Source organism: Filicampus tigris, chromosome 21 (genome assembly GCF_054856515.1).
Source record: "Filicampus tigris isolate MCC_2025a chromosome 21, RoL_Ftig_1.0, whole genome shotgun sequence".
NCBI classification, from domain to species: domain Eukaryota; kingdom Metazoa; phylum Chordata; class Actinopteri; order Syngnathiformes; family Syngnathidae; genus Filicampus; species Filicampus tigris.
Window position 1 is genome coordinate 4,705,734 of NC_141237.1, and position 17,500 is coordinate 4,723,233.

General features: G+C 45.1%; 1 protein-coding gene across 14 annotated transcripts in view; it reads left to right on the plus strand.

Annotated features, from left to right (window-relative positions):
• The window catches only part of atp8a2 (ATPase phospholipid transporting 8A2), a 39,813-nt gene extending 24,459 nt beyond the window's left edge, over positions 1-15,354 (plus strand). For 13 of the 14 annotated variants that reach the window (XM_086020768.1, XM_086020755.1, XM_086020756.1 and 10 more), the window contains 13 exons: positions 1,432-1,604; positions 2,963-3,146; positions 4,059-4,169; positions 5,281-5,355; positions 5,644-5,766; positions 6,066-6,144; positions 6,752-6,813; positions 7,036-7,092; positions 8,127-8,234; positions 9,780-9,868; positions 9,947-10,051; positions 13,312-13,403; positions 13,497-15,354. In XM_086020768.1, the coding sequence (XP_085876894.1) occupies positions 1,432-1,604; positions 2,963-3,146; positions 4,059-4,169; positions 5,281-5,355; positions 5,644-5,766; positions 6,066-6,144; positions 6,752-6,813; positions 7,036-7,092; positions 8,127-8,234; positions 9,780-9,868; positions 9,947-10,051; positions 13,312-13,403; positions 13,497-13,591 (1,353 nt within the window). In that variant the 3' untranslated portion in view covers positions 13,592-15,354. Of the gene's footprint in view, positions 1-1,431; positions 1,605-2,962; positions 3,147-4,058; positions 4,170-5,280; positions 5,356-5,643; positions 5,767-6,065; positions 6,145-6,751; positions 6,814-7,035; positions 7,093-8,126; positions 8,235-9,779; positions 9,869-9,946; positions 10,052-10,616; positions 10,648-13,311; positions 13,404-13,496 lie in introns of all 14 variants that reach the window. The other variant, XR_015084246.1, reaches the window with a different exon arrangement.
• The last annotated feature ends 2,146 nt before the right edge of the window (positions 15,355-17,500 follow it).

Sequence of the window (17,500 nt, forward strand, 5' to 3'; positions counted from 1 at the left end):
CTTCAAACTGTCATACAAGCAACACTTGGGAGAAAAGGAATTGGTCACATTTAACCTACAAATGCTCTTAATATGCAACATTAGCACCGCATATCAAAATGCGTGAATATTCAAATCATTTGAACTATTTTTAGGAGCTTTGCATAAATTATGAAACATGTGTTTTAAGATGCTAAGCTAAGATGCGATGCTATTTGAGAACTGGATTGCGCAAATCGATTTTAATTCGTCAGAAAAAGACAATGTCTTATATCTAATTCGTCCAACACCCTCGCACCGTGAATACGGATGAGCGAAGCGCCATCATAGCTCCGTTCTCATTTCGAGGACCCGAAAGCGCCGCAAAAACACACGCAAGCCCACAACACAATCACGCGAACAATGCGGCCTTTCTTTCTTCGCCTTCCCAAACAGTCCCGCACATGTGTCCCTCCTCCTCCTCCCAAATATTCCCGCTCATGTTTTCTCAGCCCGGGGCTGTATGTTTTTCTTTGTATGCCGGAATTCCTGTTTGCATTCACCTTTACGCCCCCCCGAAAGCAAAACACAAACATAATGAAGGGATTAACAGCAGATTACAGGTTGTCACAGTTCTCCGGCTCAAAAGTGTCTGTATGTGCGTGCTGAAAAACACGTGTGTTCATGTGCCCGTGCTGGTGCGGGACATACATGCGGGAGAGATAAGTCGTCCGCTTCCGCCCAGTTGCGCAGGAACGAACACGACGTGGCTCAACCGCAGCAGAGGCAAAATTTGGAATTAAAATGATTTAAAGTGAAGTCAACCCAAACATATTTTTTTCAAGAATATGTTCTATGCATGCCCACTAGTTGAAACAAGGCATTCTGATGAATATTGCGTTTGTGGAATAAGAGTCAATCCACCCGTTTTGAGCCATCTCTGGGGGCGGCCATTTTGTCACTTCTGTCAATTGAAAGTGACATCACAACTACTCAGGGCTCAGGTAACGACCAATCACGGCAGACCTGTTTTCTGAAGCTGAGCCGTGATTGGTCGTTACCTGAGCCCTGAACATCTGTGATGTCATTTTCGGTCGACAGAAATGACAAAATGGCTAAAAATGGGAATTGTAAATATAGTTATTTCTGTATTTGTTTTTTCTGATTTCTTGGGGTTTTTTTTAATTCTGTGTTTAAAAAAGAAATAAATAATAAAACGTTTATTTTTTAAAAAAGGATTCTAAATTGTATGTTATTTTAGTTTCAGATTTAAAAAAAAAAAAAAAAAAAAAAAGAAGAAAAAAAATGTTGATTTAATGCCAAATTAAGATAGTGTGGCATTGGGGAGGAAGGATTTTCTCAGCCTGTCACTGCACCCGATTTTCTGCCTGGAAGACGGTGCGGTGCGGTGCGGTAGATGTTCAGCTGAGCTTTTCTTGCTGGAATCCGAGTCTGATGCGTGCGTTTTTCCAGGCCACCCGCTCCACCCTGACCGCCCACTGCTCATCCCTGGGCGACTCGCTGCGGAAGGAGAACGAGCTGGCGCTGGTCATCGACGGCCAGACCCTCAAGTACGCGCTGTCCTTCGAGCTGCGCCAAGCCTTCCTGGACCTGGCCCTGTCGTGCAAGGCGGTCATCTGCTGCCGGTGGGGAACGTTACGGGGGTTGACCGGGCGGGTGGGATTGCTTCCATTATATGTGTTTATGTGACAGGGTAGTGATGGCTTCCATGCTGAATGTTTACTTCCTGTTCCCTTTTTTTTTTTTCCCCCATGAAGTTTCCACTCACAAGCAGCTGTAAACCTTAACAAAAGAGTTTCCACTGCTTGTCTTGTACATGTGTGTGTGTTTGTGTGTGAAAGAGAGAGTGAGTGTGTGTGTGTGTGTGTGTGTGCGGGCAGGAGGGAAGTAATTGACTCATTGCATTTCCAGGCTGTATCCGGACTCTTGCTCTCCAAGGCCTTGCAAACAAACCGCCGGCTTCCTATTGTCTGTACTTCATCTCCGTTTCCAAAATGGCTGCTTCCCACCAAGATGGCCATTGTTTAACATCGATTTGAATTTGAATGCTTGGAAATATTGAAAATTCCATCGTCAAGTAGTTTAAATTGACGGTAAACGTGAAGGCACTGCGTGAAGATGTGGCCCGCTACGTTAGCATCTCATGCTAGCTGGTGAACTGCCCTTTAGTTTCGCTTCACTTTCACTTCACACCATGTATAGATGTTACAAGGAAATTGATAGTCTATATGAGTCACTACATTCGCAAATAAACTGGATAACCTAACATGACCTCAACTGCTACCGCAGTCAATCGTCATCGTGCTAACGAAATTAGCGAAGTCCCGACGTCACAAAATTATCATCTTTCCAAATGATCACTTTGCAGAAATGTGCATGAATAAACGCAAACTTGTACATACCCACGACGCTAACGGGATTAAACTGACGACCATCACGTTTCTCTTATTGACAATCTGTCTTTTTTACCCTTTAATCACTTTCAGTTGTGAACTGCACCAGTTTTACAATCAAGTTCCGTCGTCTACTAAATTTTTATTGAAATATTAGCGTTTTTCTTCACTGTTCCATGAATTCCAAATTTTAGCGTAATTTTGACTTTAGATTGCTAACAGAGCAAAGTGTCACGTTTTGATTTCAAATTGAAAAGATCTCAACGGGATTTTGAGTTTTGCCACTCCCCTATGACCTCACTGCTCTCTGAGTACCCCTCAAGGGAAGCTTCTCGTGATGGAGCCTTGCCATTGTCTGTGGACAGACAGAACCGGTTGTCGTCAGGGATCGGTGATGCGTTCAGGTCAAGAGGGTGGAGGAGCACCTGAGGCTCACACACGCACACACACACACAAACACACAGGAAAAAAACCTAGCAAAAGAGAGTCTGACTGATAATGAAGTCGACTGAGTTCTTTCGTTTTCCTAGTTCCTGTGGCGCCAAATATTTCCCACGATTCCAAAACTTGTATTTTTGTGTGTGCGGCAGAGTGTCGCCGCTGCAGAAGTCTGAAATCGTGGACATGGTGAAGAAGCACGTGAAGGCCATCACGCTGGCCATCGGCGACGGCGCCAACGACGTGGGCATGATCCAGACGGCGCACGTGGGCGTGGGCATCAGCGGCAACGAGGGCATGCAGGCCACCAACTCCTCCGACTACTCCATCGCGCAGGTGCGCCCCGCTGCTCGCTAACGTCATAGTCACAATATTTTATTTCATACTGATCAATTATTTTTTTATTTATTATTTATATATATATATATATATATATATATATATATATATAATTTATTAATTATTATTTTTATTTATTAATTTTTGTCTTTTTTTTTACAGTGTTTCAGTGGTGTGTCCAAAAATGTATTTTTTCCAGCATTAACATTTTTGACCCGTCAAACTTAACTTCAAAAATGAGAAAATGAGAAATAACAATAAAATAAAAGAACCTAATAAAAAGGGAATAAGACGTACACCCCCCCAAAAAAAAAAATTACACTGACACTAACGATGCAAAATGCTTAAAGCAGCCTCATTTCCATCATTGTCAGGGTTTGAAATTCCCCAAAGCAGATAAAATGGAAGACAAAAGGAATTTCAAGCCTTAATTGCAGAGTTTATCTTGTCAGTGTGACACACACACATACACGCACGCACGCACGCATGCGTGTGGTGTCATTTTCCACTGTTGTTTATCTGGCAGCCCCCCCGGGGCTCGTCTCACAATCTGCCTGCCGATCATGGCGACGCTCGTCTGCACTTTCCCCTTCTTATTGGTCATAGTCTGGCTACTTCACGGAAATGGGACTCTTTTAATTAAGTACATTTACAGTCGTACCCCCCCCCAAAAAAAAAAAAATATATATGTATGTTCAAATGTTCAAAAGTACACATACATATTCTCATTTTTGGAATATGACTCGTTCTACGCAGAGGATAAAGAGTACATGACTGAATAGGTTTATATTGTCTGGCGCTGCAACATAGATGCCATTTAGCGTTAGCATTAAGCTAGTGCTCAACTTTAGCTTGGCAGTATTGCATCGATCGTAATCGTGTGAATGCGTGCGTGTGTGCGGTTGCCAGTTCTCATACCTGGAGAAGCTGCTGCTGGTGCACGGCGCGTGGAGCTACAACCGCGTCACCAAGTGCATCCTCTACTGCTTTTACAAGAACGTGGTGCTCTACATCATCGAGGTACCGACCGCCCGCAACGCACGCAACGCACGCGGACGGTTGCACGAATGGAGATTGTTTTGCAGCTGTTGCCCGACTCGCTTGACAGTGATGGACGAGGCGCCCCGGTGGCGTCTGCTTTCTGTCTCCGATGCACAGGCCAAATGTTTAGATAGTCGTGGCTCCGACAATCAGCATTGTGTGTGTGTGCTCACAGAAAGTGGCCCTATTATGGGGGGGGGGGGGGGGGGGGAGGGGGGGGGGGGGCGGGGGTCATGGGCGGGGTGCAAAATCTTGTTTTACTTTAGGGGGCTAATATACATTGTTGTGTATTTTATAACAATCTTCCTAATATTTGCGATTTTGTCATGTTTGAGCAATATATTTTGTAGCATGGCCGCCGTCATGGCAACTGAAGGCCCCCCCGGATAGGAAAAGGGCTTCCCTCCCGTTTGAGGCTCTTAACTCTGTGTGTGTGCGTGTGTGTGTGTGAGGTCAGCTGCCCTTGCTTGTCTGCTATGAGAGGGGGAGGGGGGCTGTCAGCTGTGCCCCCCGACCCACTCCCCCGCAACCCCCCGCAACCCCAACAACCCCCCCCCCAAACTGTCTGTCTGACATTAAGGATGCCAGCAGGTGTTCCTCATGGCACACTACTGTGCCCCGTGTGTGTTGTGTTTGTACATGTATGTGTGTTTGGACTAGAGCATCCGGGGGGGCTATTACGATGAAATTTTTTTTTTTTTTTATTATTCTTGGAAAAAAAACACTTGATTCTCGAAAGATATGTATTCTTGAAAAAAAAAAAAACTTTTCCCTGAAAAACACTTCTTGACAAAAATTAAAAAAAATTTAAGTATGATTTAATTCTTGAAGGGGATGAATACATTTTTCCTTAGTTCCAGCTGTAGCTGTTATGAAATGCGCTGTATAAATAAAGTTGTATTATCATTGTATCGTAAATGGACTGTTTGCCGAATATCCAAATCAAAGTCCTTCGTAGCCAGGCGGCGTTTGTTCAAGTGGACGACAACGGGGCAAAAGCAGGAAGCAGTGCTCCCGAAATGTCTCCCGACGGCGAGTGAGGTTCTCCTGACCCGTGTGCGTGTCGCTGTTGTTTTGTGTCCGTCCTCAGCTGTGGTTCGCCTTCGTCAACGGCTTCTCGGGACAGATCCTCTTCGAGCGCTGGTGCATCGGCCTCTACAACGTGGTGAGTAGCCATCAACCGCCCGGCTTGCCGGCTCCTCAGCGGACTCGGACATTTTTACAAACACACCTTTTTTTTTTTTTTTTTGTTTTACCTGTAATATTGAAACTTTTTTTTTTTCAATCCACCTTTTTTATATTACAATATTACCACCTATTTCTCCTGTATGTTTATAACTTCTAAATGATCCATTTTCAATACCACTTGGAAAAATAAGGCATATTTTTCTTGGAAGAATTCATTCAATTCATGCTTTGTGTGTGTGTGTGTGTGCGTGTGTTTGTTTTCCAGATATTCACAGCCCTGCCTCCGTTCACTTTGGGCATCTTCGACCGGCCGTGCAGCCAGCAGAACATGCTGCGCTTCCCTCAACTCTACCGGATCACCCAGAATGCCGAGGGCTTCAACACCAAGGTGCTCGCACGCACGCACACGCAAACACACACGCGGTCTTGCTCTGCGCTGGCGCGGTCTTGGCGAGCGCTGTTTGTTTGGCACAGCAGGCGAGTAAACAAAAGCGTCCGAGAGGGGCGGGCCTGAGCCGTTTCCATGGCGACACTCGGGAGATTCATAGGTGCCGGATAAGGAAGTCTTTCTTTCGGTGGCTGCAGTCGGTCGTACATGTGTTCAATATTCACGTCTGTGTGTGTGCAAGGTGTTTTTTTTAATGTGTGTGCGCGTGTGTGTGTGTGTGTGTATGTGTGTGTCTTCAGGTGTTCTGGGGTCACTGTATCAACGCACTGATTCACTCGATTATTCTCTTTTGGTTTCCTCTCAAGATGTTAGAGCACGGTGAGTGTGTCAGTGTTTGCGGTCATTTAGGCAGATTTTTTTTTTCAATCACCTCTTTAGTTCTTGAAAAAAAAAAAAAAGTTTTCAGAGTGTTACAAAATACTGTTATTGGTATTTCTCTTGAAAGATTGGTTTTATTGTTGGGATATTGTGACTTGTTTAAAAATGTTTTTTTATTATATTACAGCTTAATTGATGGCTACTTTTTTGTTGAAAATGAAGTCTTTCTTAAAATTAAAATGATCTAATTCTCATTAAATACTCCAACTTTTTTTCATTTAATATTACACTCTCATTCTCATTTTTTAAAAAAAATAATATTTTTTTTAATATTAGATTTTTGTGGGCAGGGGGTGAAATTAGTTTTTTTTACCAAATTCAGATTTGTTTTTTTTTTGTTGAATATTACTCTCATTCTCAATATTTTTTAACTAAGATTTTTTAACTATTTAAAAAAAATCAAAATTTGACTTGAAAAAAAATAATTCTTGTAAAATTACAACTTTTCTGTTTTCCCTTTAATATTAATGAGGTTATTCCTTTTTTTTTTTTTTTTTTTTTTTTTTTTTACCTTAACACTCATGTGTTTTTGTGTCTCTGTGCACAGACTCGCCCTTCAAAAACGGTCAGGGCAACGACTACCTTTTTGTCGGAAACATGGTCTACACGGTGAGTTTTCCCCTTTTTTTGCACAATCCTGTATCTGCTGGACTTTTGCCTCTTCCTCGAGGGGGGCGGGGGTGGGGGCGCAGAAGAGGTTCTCTTCCCGTCTCCGTCTGACACACACAATCGAAATGTTCCTCCCAAACATCCCGGGAGAACTTTAGAGGTATTTTTGTGCGTGTAGCGCGCCAGCGATCTAAGACCATTTGTCAATGGTTGTGTCTGCAGTATGTCGTCGTCACAGTGTGTCTAAAAGCTGGAATGGAGACCACCGCTTGGACCCGGGTAAGCGCACTGAGACTCCTCACCCCCCCCCCCCCCCCCACGCACCCCCACGCCCCAAGAAACCGCCCGCTGTGAATTACGCTCGTATTGAAAGGCCAACAAGTGGAAGGAAATGTAATCGGAAAAAATGCGATTCACTTACAAATGTTTTTACCAGGCCCTTTTTATATGGAACTATATACATATATATATCGGAACTGAAAGTTTCAGCTTTTTTCCGGTGTCAATTGTATATAGTGTTTTATGTTAATTTATTGCCTTTCTTTATTAAGATTTTTATTTATATTTGATATATTATTTATTGATTTGTAAAGTGCTTTGTTACAGCTCCAGCTGGAATGAAATGCGCTGTATAAATAAAATGGGATTGTCTTGTATTGCGTTGTGTATATGTATATATATATTTATTTATTAGGGCTGTCAAAATTAAAGCATTAACTGTGGGGATTAATTTAAATTTTTTAACGAATTAAAAAAAATTAACTCAGTTTTATTTACTTCCCGTGGCAGCTTCCCTCTGCGATTAATCGCGATAAATTATAGAAAAGTTTGCGATTAATTAGTTTAAAAAATCGCTTGACAGCACTAATATATATATATATATAATTTTTTAAAACGTTTTTTCCTCAGCATGATTGATATTTTCCTTTTTAACAGAATCAGACATTTTTTCGTCACTCACACTGTAGTAATGGAATATAATTCCACCTCCTGTATCATGAGACATGTGGAACAGATCAGGTGTTTGACACATTTGATGCTAAACAGCCGCGGGCGGACACGAAGCGCGCATTGCTAGCGCCGTGAACACGGAAGCGGGGCCGCTAAAAGTTTGCCCGGCACGCCAGATGCATTTCCACAGGACATGCCAGCCAACAGCTGAGCGTGGAAACGGGAACACAACACACAGATGGACATTTTTGGCCGCTTTTATGACTGGAATTGAGGCCGCGTGACCTCGCAGCACATCACACAACTATATTGGGAGCGTCGACTATTTGCACCGTTTGACCTCGTCATCCTCTTGTGTCCAGTTCTCCCACCTGGCCGTGTGGGGAAGCATGCTCCTGTGGCTGGTCTTTTTCGGGGTCTACTCGTCCATCTGGCCCACCTTCCCCTTGGCCCCCGACATGCTAGGCCAGGTAAAGCTCCTGAAATCAACTGTTGCCAGTTGCCAGCGAAATGTCTCCCAGGGAGTAAACACGGACACGTTTGCCGCTGGTTTGGACTGCTAAGTGCAGTGTGAAAAGGGCTGAAGTTCTGTTACGGCTAAACGCTAGCTATAGTACGACTTAGCTATATTAGCTCTAGTAAGTAGTTCATCATTATAGTGCCTCGTCAAGACTCTCTTCCTGGGTGTTCCGTGTCGGGTGCCCCCCGGGGATGGGCGTAAGCGGGGACTGGCGTCCTGCACCTGCCGCTTGTCACCCGAACCTCCTCGATTCCCCCCCCCCCCCCCCCACGTCTTTTACTGCCCTTTGCGGAGGTGTTGACTTAAGAGGTTGGGCTGCTGTTGCTCCTGCTGCCGAGGAGGGACGCCGGTTTGATTGAGAGAGTCGTTATAGGGATTATAAAGACGGCGGGAGGGGGGGGGGGGCTTGAGGTGAGGCGGAAGGGACTTTTGGGGCTGGGCTCCCTCTCAGCCCATTAATTCAATTTGTGTCAGGGATCCGGAATGCGCTCAAATATCCCAGCAGCTGCTCCGTCTGACTGCGGAATGGTCAGACGAGACCCCCGCAACCATTATTGCGGCGTCAAGAAACCCTTGACGGTATCTATTTTTTTTTTTTTTTTAATTTTGTGATCTTTTTATGTCATTTAATCGTGCGGCTCACTACTGTATACTGTAGGTTTCTACTTGAGTCCAAGTCCATTTGTGTCCCGACGGTGACTAATAACTCAAACTCCTAGTTGGATGGGTTTGTGCTATCATTTCTGGTTGCCAGAATTATTTCCTCATAGTTTTCCGCGTCTTCATCTCGTCCTTCCCCAGAGGGGACCAAATGATCTGTGTGGACTCCATCGTTCCTTCTACAACGCAGCAGCTTCCAGCGCTCGTACCTTGACCAACCCCGACCTGGGAATTTGTCCAAACGAGCCCCAATCAGAAGCGGATATACTAGACAGACGCATCGCAAAGCTTTTTTTTTGTTGTTTTTGTTTTTTTTTTTGTTGCTAATGCGGCCGGAGCGTGGCGTCAAAACTTGGATGACCGTTTGGTGGCTTAGTCATGAAAAAGGATACACAAAGGGCGACTGGAAAGTTTGAAAAATGAGCCCCTGACACACGTTGCATGGATCAGCATAAAACTGGGTAGACATGTCTATCAAAGCAGGGCGCATGAAAAACTCTCGAGGGCCCGTGAATGAAATTAGACAGGAAGTCAGCCATTTTGGTTTGGAGGAGCCATTTTGGGAAAATTCCAGCACAACTCGATAGGTTGGGAAAATTTGCCTTACCGATCGACTCGATGTTCGACTGATCGAGTCGATTAATCGGGGCGAATCGATTTTCGATTCATCGTTCCATCCGTAATCGGAACACGCCGCGTGAAAAACTCTCAAGGACCCATGCCAGGAATTGAACCGGAAGTCGGCCATTTTGTTTTGAAGCGTCCATTTCAATGGAATTTTTACAATACAAAGTATCGTATGAAAATTAAAACTAACTGTGTGTCGTCCTGGCAGGCGGGCAGTGTAATGCAGTGCTGGTACTTCTGGTTAGGTCTGCTCCTGGTGCCCGCCGTGTGTTTACTCAAGGACTTTGTTTGGGCGGCGTAAGTAAAGCGTACGAATGCGAAGGCGCCACGCACGCGCATTGATATGTTTTAAGCAACGGCCACATTTGTGCGCAGGACGCGTCGCTCGGTGAGGAAGTCGCTGCTGGAGGAGGTGCAGGAGCTGGAGGCGCGCGCCGTGGACCCGGGCGCGGCCGTGCTGAGGGACGCCAGCGGACGCAGGTACGGCACCTTGACCACAGCAGGCCACCATTCGCGTTCGGTCAACCGGCTCAGGGTTCGGACACATGATGCGCCACCAAAATAGTTGAAAATTATTTTGTCATTTCGATGTATTGTTACTAAAATTTGGATTTGTTTTCATCGTTTAGAATTACGTCAGTGACAAAAGATTTGTGTATATTGTGCACATTTTGTATTGGACATTATTTGTGCTTTTTTTCAAACGTTAGAGTAAAAGTGGGTCTGAAAATGTCTGGCAAAGAATGAGTTAAAAATCCCATTCTTTTGTTTGTATGTATTTATCTATTTACTTTCAATTTGAGTGTTGCCATAAAGTCAAGCCTACCTATGGTGAATAACGTCCCTCCATGATAACTGTAATCATCATCAGCAGAACCAACGGCAAGGCCGAGGTCCCGTAGAGGCGGCGCGCGGAGGTAGTAGCTCCCGCGTGTCAACTGTCCCGCTGTGTGACCTCTGACCTCTAAAGACCTTTCACCCTTTATTTGCATGCTCATCGTTTCAATTTTTTTTTTTTTTTCCCAAAAATTCAAACGCTTCCTAGGTGGACCAATTTGACCTGCTGCACGGACCTGGTGTGTTGTCTTGAGATAGACCTTCTGTGTGTGCTGTGTGCGTGTAGCGGTGCGAGAAAGTGAGCAGTAGTTTGGCTCCCAAATCCCAAACGGTGCCGCGAACACGTCGGCTGCGCAGATTTTTAGCAGAGAATGAGCGGCCCGCTCCTTCAAACGCTCCTTTATGCGCGGACAAGCCGCTTTTTTATGAGCGGGCGGTGCCCCCGCCACCTCCCCCGGAGGCTCGAGGTGTGCTTTCATCAGGTCCGAACGGGGGCGAGGAAGCTTGCCACTCATCATCCGGAATGAGAGGAGTTACAGTATAGCGTCCGGCGCGGCGGCAAATTGTCAAAAGAGCACATCTGTGTTTGTAGTCTGGGAAAAGATGTGGAAAGGCAGGAGGAGAATCCCCAGGGTGGAGTTGAAATGGCGCTCATCCTTTATGTTTCTCTATTGAACGGACATCATTTGCTTTGGCTGAAGACTCACGACTAAACCCCCCCCCTCCCCCCTCCCCCCGCCTTTCACTTTAAAAGCTGACGTTCCCAGGAAAGAGCCCTCGGTTGTTCCAAAAGACATCTTTGCGACTTTGGGAACATGTTTAGAAAAATGTGTTTTGCCGAATTGACGTTGCCAAACAAAAAAAAAACAAAAAAATGTCATCAATTATTGAAGTAATCATTAGTTGCAGCCCTGCTAGACGACACGTTGTCGCAATATCAAAATTCTTGACTTCGGTACATTACTTTTATAAAGTACTTCGATATCGATAGTCAAACAATACCAAGCAAAAACCTACACCCTAAAAACAGTTGGGTTAAAAATAACACAATTTGGGGTCAAAAACGGACCGATTCACAAAGTGGGTCAATTTGACCCACTTTCTTGCGTTGTTTTGCACACAACAGTCCAATTTTTGGGTTTTGATTTTGGATCAAAATTGACCCAAGTAGTGGATTGGCCAATTTTTGGCCCCCAAATTGTGTTATTTTGAACCCAACTGTTTTTAGAGTGTAAAACATCAGCAGAATCACCAATTTTTGATGAATTCCAAATAATACAGAGCAACGGAGGATATTAAAATAAAATCTCTGGTCTGTCGTTTGCACAGCTCATAAAAGCCACAGTGGGAAAGCGATTTACGTAGCCCAGTATGCGCCCACACTGTGATGAGAGGCGCTAGCGGCCGCCAGCTAGCTCGCAAGCTAACAGGCTTTTGAGGCTCCTCTTGGCCGGCGAACAGGCGGCGGCCTCGTCCGGGGCGTTACCTCCTAGCTTGGGAACTTCAATAACAACACTGAGTCGTTGTGTACCCAGAAAATATTCGTTGTCAAGGTTTAGGGCTAGCTAGCTAGCTAGCTAACTGCACACTGTTGTGGTACAAATGGATAACGCGCAAATGCGCCACATAGCTTGATATACGATACTCAATCTTTGTTCCGTTTTTTTTGCAGTGTATCTTGTGGGATACGTGGTAAAAAAATCAAGCAAAACAATCTTTTGAAGCTTGTCTTATCGACTTTTGAGGTTATTCGATTGAACAGACATCATTTGCTTTGGCGAAAGACATTTTCGTCCGCCCACCCCCTCCCCAGGTTAAAAGCGTCCCTTCCCAGGAAACCTCCCCTTGTGTTTTTGGTGCATAGAGCTCCATTCATCCACGTCACCTTCGCGGTGACGTGACGACGAGGCGTTCGAAGGGGGTGTTAATAAGAGCGAGGCGCTTCGGTATTTTTGTTCGACGGGAGAGGAGAGAAGCCGTGACGGCGTGTGGTCTTCGCACAGAGGGTCCAGTCTTCCTCTCCGAGAGTTGAGGGGGGGACTGGAGGGGGGGGGGGGTATGCGGTTGCCCGAGGTCCAGTCCACTGTGGACGTCCTGTTTGATGAAAAGCACGTTTCCACAGTTTGGAACGCTTAGGCCCGATTGACTCTGGATGGTTAGAATTTTGGTCAAATTTGGAATTGTACAAAGTCATGGGCAACTTGCGATATGAACTGTATTCTTTTCGCTCGTTGTTCCTGTTGAGGCTCGTTTCACGAAAAGCCCAAAGAAGACGCCGACTATGCAAAGTTGATTCTTTGAATCTCACTGGAATGACTAGAGGCATTTTCCCCAAATTTCTTTGACAAATTCAGTCAGAGGCAACTTCCGACGTCTATTATTTTTGGACGTTGTTCCTCTTGGGCCGAAGAAAAACGAACTATTTTTGCCAAATTCATTTGACGAATTCACACGCGTACGAAATCTTGGGCAACTTCCGATGACTTTTTTCATTTGCTGCTCCGTACATCTTGACGCGATTCCGGTCCCTGGCGCAAAACGAAAAAAAAAAAAGCTGCACACTCGTGAGAAATTAGTTGACATCACAAAACGAGTTAAACCTCCGTGTGAAACTGGACTTTAGCTGCGTATTTGAACAACGACCAAAAAAAAAAAAAAAAAACCACGCGCACAACGTCAAGTGTCGTTTTTTTTCCAGTTGTGGTCCTCAAGGCCGCGCTTGTTGAACCGCTTCGCCGTGCGCCAAGCTGCCCGACCTGCTTTCTGCAACAGTAAACAGAATAAATGTTGACCCAGTAGAGTCAATAGTTAGCGCTTAAAGTGTGTGCCCCCCACCCCCCGCCTTCGCCGCCCCTCCTGTTTTTTTTTTTTTTTTTTTAACCTTGGAAACGTCTCCTTCGCAGTCTAAACGAACGTGCCCATCTGCTGACAAGAGTCTTTAGGAAGACGCCCTCCAGCATCGGACGCTCCAACTCGCTGCAGCAGCCCGTCACGCGTGAGTACGCCGGGCGCCGTTGCCGCCGACGATGGGAGGGGGAAATCGGTCCGCTAACGCTGAACCCCCCCCCCACCCCCCATCCATCCACAGACGGCTACGCCTTCTCCCAGGAGGAGCACGGCGTGGTGTCCCAATCGCAGGTGGTGCGCTCGTACGACACCACCCGCCAGCGGCCCAGCATCTAACCCCCCCGAACCCGAAGCTTCAACTGATCGAGCCCACCCTCCCGCCCCCGCCCCGCCCCCCCGCCGCCGCGACAACGGGACTCCCGAGCGTACGGATTATTCCGGACTACGCTTTCAAAACAAAAAACTGCGACAAGCGCCGCAAGTCAGAGACTGCTCGGCAAGCCTGATTGGTGCGTTCCACCGTACCCGCCTGTGCATGTGTGTGTATGTGTGTCAAACCCCGACCCTCCCTCCCCCCGCACGGCAATTCACTCATCACATGCCGACATCAGAAGGGAACGGTGAAGGTGGGGGGACGGGTTGGGGGGGGGGGGGGGTCTACGTCCAAATAAACACGCACGGATGGATTCCATTCCGAGCTCTGCCAAACACCACAGGGGATGCGAGTGAGGCGGAACACTCGAAGCCCCGCCCACCCCAACCTCCACCCCCACCCCCACCCTAACCGAAGACCGGAGCATCCATCTTCCTTATCGCCTCACTTCCTATCTTGCCCATCTCCACTACTCAACTTTTTTTTTTTTTTTTTTTTTTAAATGTTTGTTTTTTGTCTTGTTCTTTTTGTACTCAAAGGTCCTAGAGCAGGAATGTTGTACTTGATCTAGTCTGGCAAGCCGTTTTGTTTATTCGACATCCTACTAGTGCGCTGAATTGTCCCTCTGCAAGTACTGCACACTTTTTGTCCTCATTGGCAAGACAAGTCCGCACGCGAGTCGAGCGACTGTCTTACGAGTGACGAGTTTTCTGCTACTGATGAACATTTCAAATAGGGCACGCTAGTGGAGCAACTGTGCTACTAGTTTTCCACTACGATCGGACATTCCTGTGCACTAGTAGAACAACTGGTGACAACTAGGGCATACTAGTCGAATGGCTACTTCCTTCTATTATTGCATGGCATTTCTCTGCACTAGTAGAATGATGCCAGCGCCCTAGTAGAAAGACAAAGGTGCACAAGTGGAGGGATTAAAAGCGCACAAGTAGCACGACGAAAGTGCACCCGTAAAATTTCTAGGGTGCCTTAGTAGAACAACTACTTTGTCAGAAGCACTAGTAGAATGGCTAGGTCACACTAGTAAAACGATTCAAGTGCCAAGGGTGCACTAGTAGAACTAGTACGTACAAAGAGGACAACCAGGGCGTGCTAGTAGAAAAAGTGAACTTACTAGTGACATTTTTTTCCCCATTACTGCATGACATTTATGGACACTAGTACAACGACCAGAGGGCGTGCTAGTAGTACGACTATAGGCGCACTTGTAGAGCAACTATGCTTCTAGTGAGGCAAAACTGTGCACCAGTAGACAACTGCAGTGGCATCCATTTTGACTAGTTAACATCTAGCGCTTCACTAGTAGCACACACATTGTCAACTAGTCTACAGTTGTGGCTCACAAGTGACACGTAGTTGTTCTACTAGTGCGCTGAATTGTCTTACCGGTGAGTACAGAGAGTGTTGTAGTGCCCCGGACAATTCAGCGCACTCGTAGGATATTGATTAAATCTTGAAATGGCTTTCCACGGAATGAGCGCTAGTATGCATCCAAAACAACAAGAAGGGATTTTTATTAGTCATTTTTTTTGGTCCCGTCGTGGAATTTTGTTTGTCTTTTTGGTTGTTATTTGTGAATGTGGCATCTTGTTGTGTGGACGGCGCTCTGCTTCAGGAATGCGACAATGACGGTTTGTAGAGAGGGGACGGGTTGTCCCGTCCTTCCGTCCGTCCGAGTCCTAATCATTAAATCGAATCAATCCCAAAACGCCTCGTCTGCCTCGTCCTGTCTGCTGCTGCCGCCGCGGCTTTTTGGCCCCGAAGAAGTCACGAGATTGGCCGGCTTTCACAATCGCCGTTTTGTGCTCCGCTCTCCTGTGAATGCTTCGTTGATTTTTATGTGCGACAAATGGAAAATTCAGTCAGAGATGGCTTTATGTGTCCGTAAATGTATTTTTCGATTCTGATCTCCATGCGAGCGCATCAGTTTTTGGAAATATTTTCATTTTTTTTGGTTTTTAAGATTGACCTTATAAAAGCGTGTGCAATGCGGATTTTACCCCGGCATTGTAATTCACAGCGATGACGTTTCCGGAAAAAAAAAAATCCAAGTGTTGCTGAACCTAACCCTTAATTCATAAATATGACTATATTACATATTATATTGTATTATTATTGTTATGAAAACCTGATGTGCTAGAGAAAAAAATTGAGGGCATAATCAGAGCCCAAAAAATAATCTGCAAAATTTTACTTACATTTCTGATTAAAAAAATATATATATACGCATTTATTGACCAGTATTATTAGCAAAAAACTTGCTATCATAAAACGTAAAAACAAAAAGCCAACTTTTTGTTGTTGTTGCCTATTTTATTTTAACTATTTTTTTAAATTAAAATGTATAATGAATTATTATTAAATCGTGGCTTTTGCACTTCCATTTTTTTTTAATTTATACTTGCATGGTCTTAATTAAATCGTTTCTTGTAATTGTTGAAGTTTGGTTGGAGGAATCCCATTGTAAGTGAAAATTCCAACGCTATCGCGAAACGTGAAAACAAACGGCTGACAAATAAATATAATACATAAATGCATGTATTTTCAGATCAAATGTGTCATTCCAAACCATTTTTTATGACTATTGTTGCTTCATTTTGATATTAAAAATATTCCTTTTTAGGCCTTTTAGAAATAAAAATGTATCTTATATACATAAAAGAAATATATATATATATATGTATTTATGTAAGTATAAAATTTACCATTGTAGATTTTATTTCCTGTTGTATGGTTCTCATTCGCTCCCTCCCCAAGATTTACAGCGTCAAATTTACACACCTTTAAAATGAACGCACCCCCCCTCCTAATCTCTGGTGTCCCAAGTGGAGATGCCTTTCCCGCCCACCTTCCTGGACTTGCAGCTGCCGCAGTATGGAGAATCCATCCACCCCCGGAGCTACTTAACTGTAAGTACGCACGCTGCCAAAATCACCCCCCCCCCCCGTTCTTCTCCGTCCCGCCGAGCGCGTCTGATGATGTGACTGCAATTTGTTCCAGCGTCCGCTGTGGGCGTTTGAGTCGTCTGCCAATGTGTCATTAGTGTCTTGCAAGGGGAATTGAGAATACGACACAAAACGGTTAACGCGCTATTCGCGCGTGTCGAGCTGAAAACCAGGGTGGGCAACCTGCGGGCCCGTGGGACACAGTACGGGGGGGTGCGCCAACTTTGTCAGAACGCGTTAAAGTTTAGAAATAGCTACCTGGCGAAAAAAAAAAAAAAGACTGCTCAAAATATTTTGTTGGGGACGTTTGGTGTCAAAGGGGTGCACCAGTTAGTAACTTTAAAAGTGTGTGAAAGGCTTTGTTTTTGCTTTTCTTAGAGGGGGTGCGCCAACTTGTGATTTGTTGAAAAGCGAGCATTTTAAAAATGTTGTGTTAGACTCCTCTATAAGTGTGTGAAAGGTTTTTGTGGGTTTTTTTTGAAGAGGTTACGCATAGTAGCGGGGGTGCACCAACTCTGTTACAATGTTGAACAAAGTACATGGCTTAAAAAGTTTTAGAAAGACTTCTCTTAAAGAATCCAAAGAGGCTTTGTTTTGATTTTTGGGGGGTTGCGTATGTGCTAAAGGGGTGCTCCAACACCGACAGGAGGTAAAAGGGGTGCGTGACTTCAAAAGTTGGGGCAGCCTGCCCTACAAGTATCTAAAAGGAGTTTTTTTCACTGTTGAGATGCTTGGCTTTGATGGTTTGTGAGAGGTTTCTCTAAAAGTATCCAAAAGGTTTTAGTTTGACTTATTGAGTGATTTTGGAGCGCAGGGGGCGCGCCGATGACTGCTCCGAAAGCATCCAAAAGGCTTTGTGTTGTTTTTGTGTATTTTGATTGTGAAAGTTAGCAAACAAGATGCAGAAGC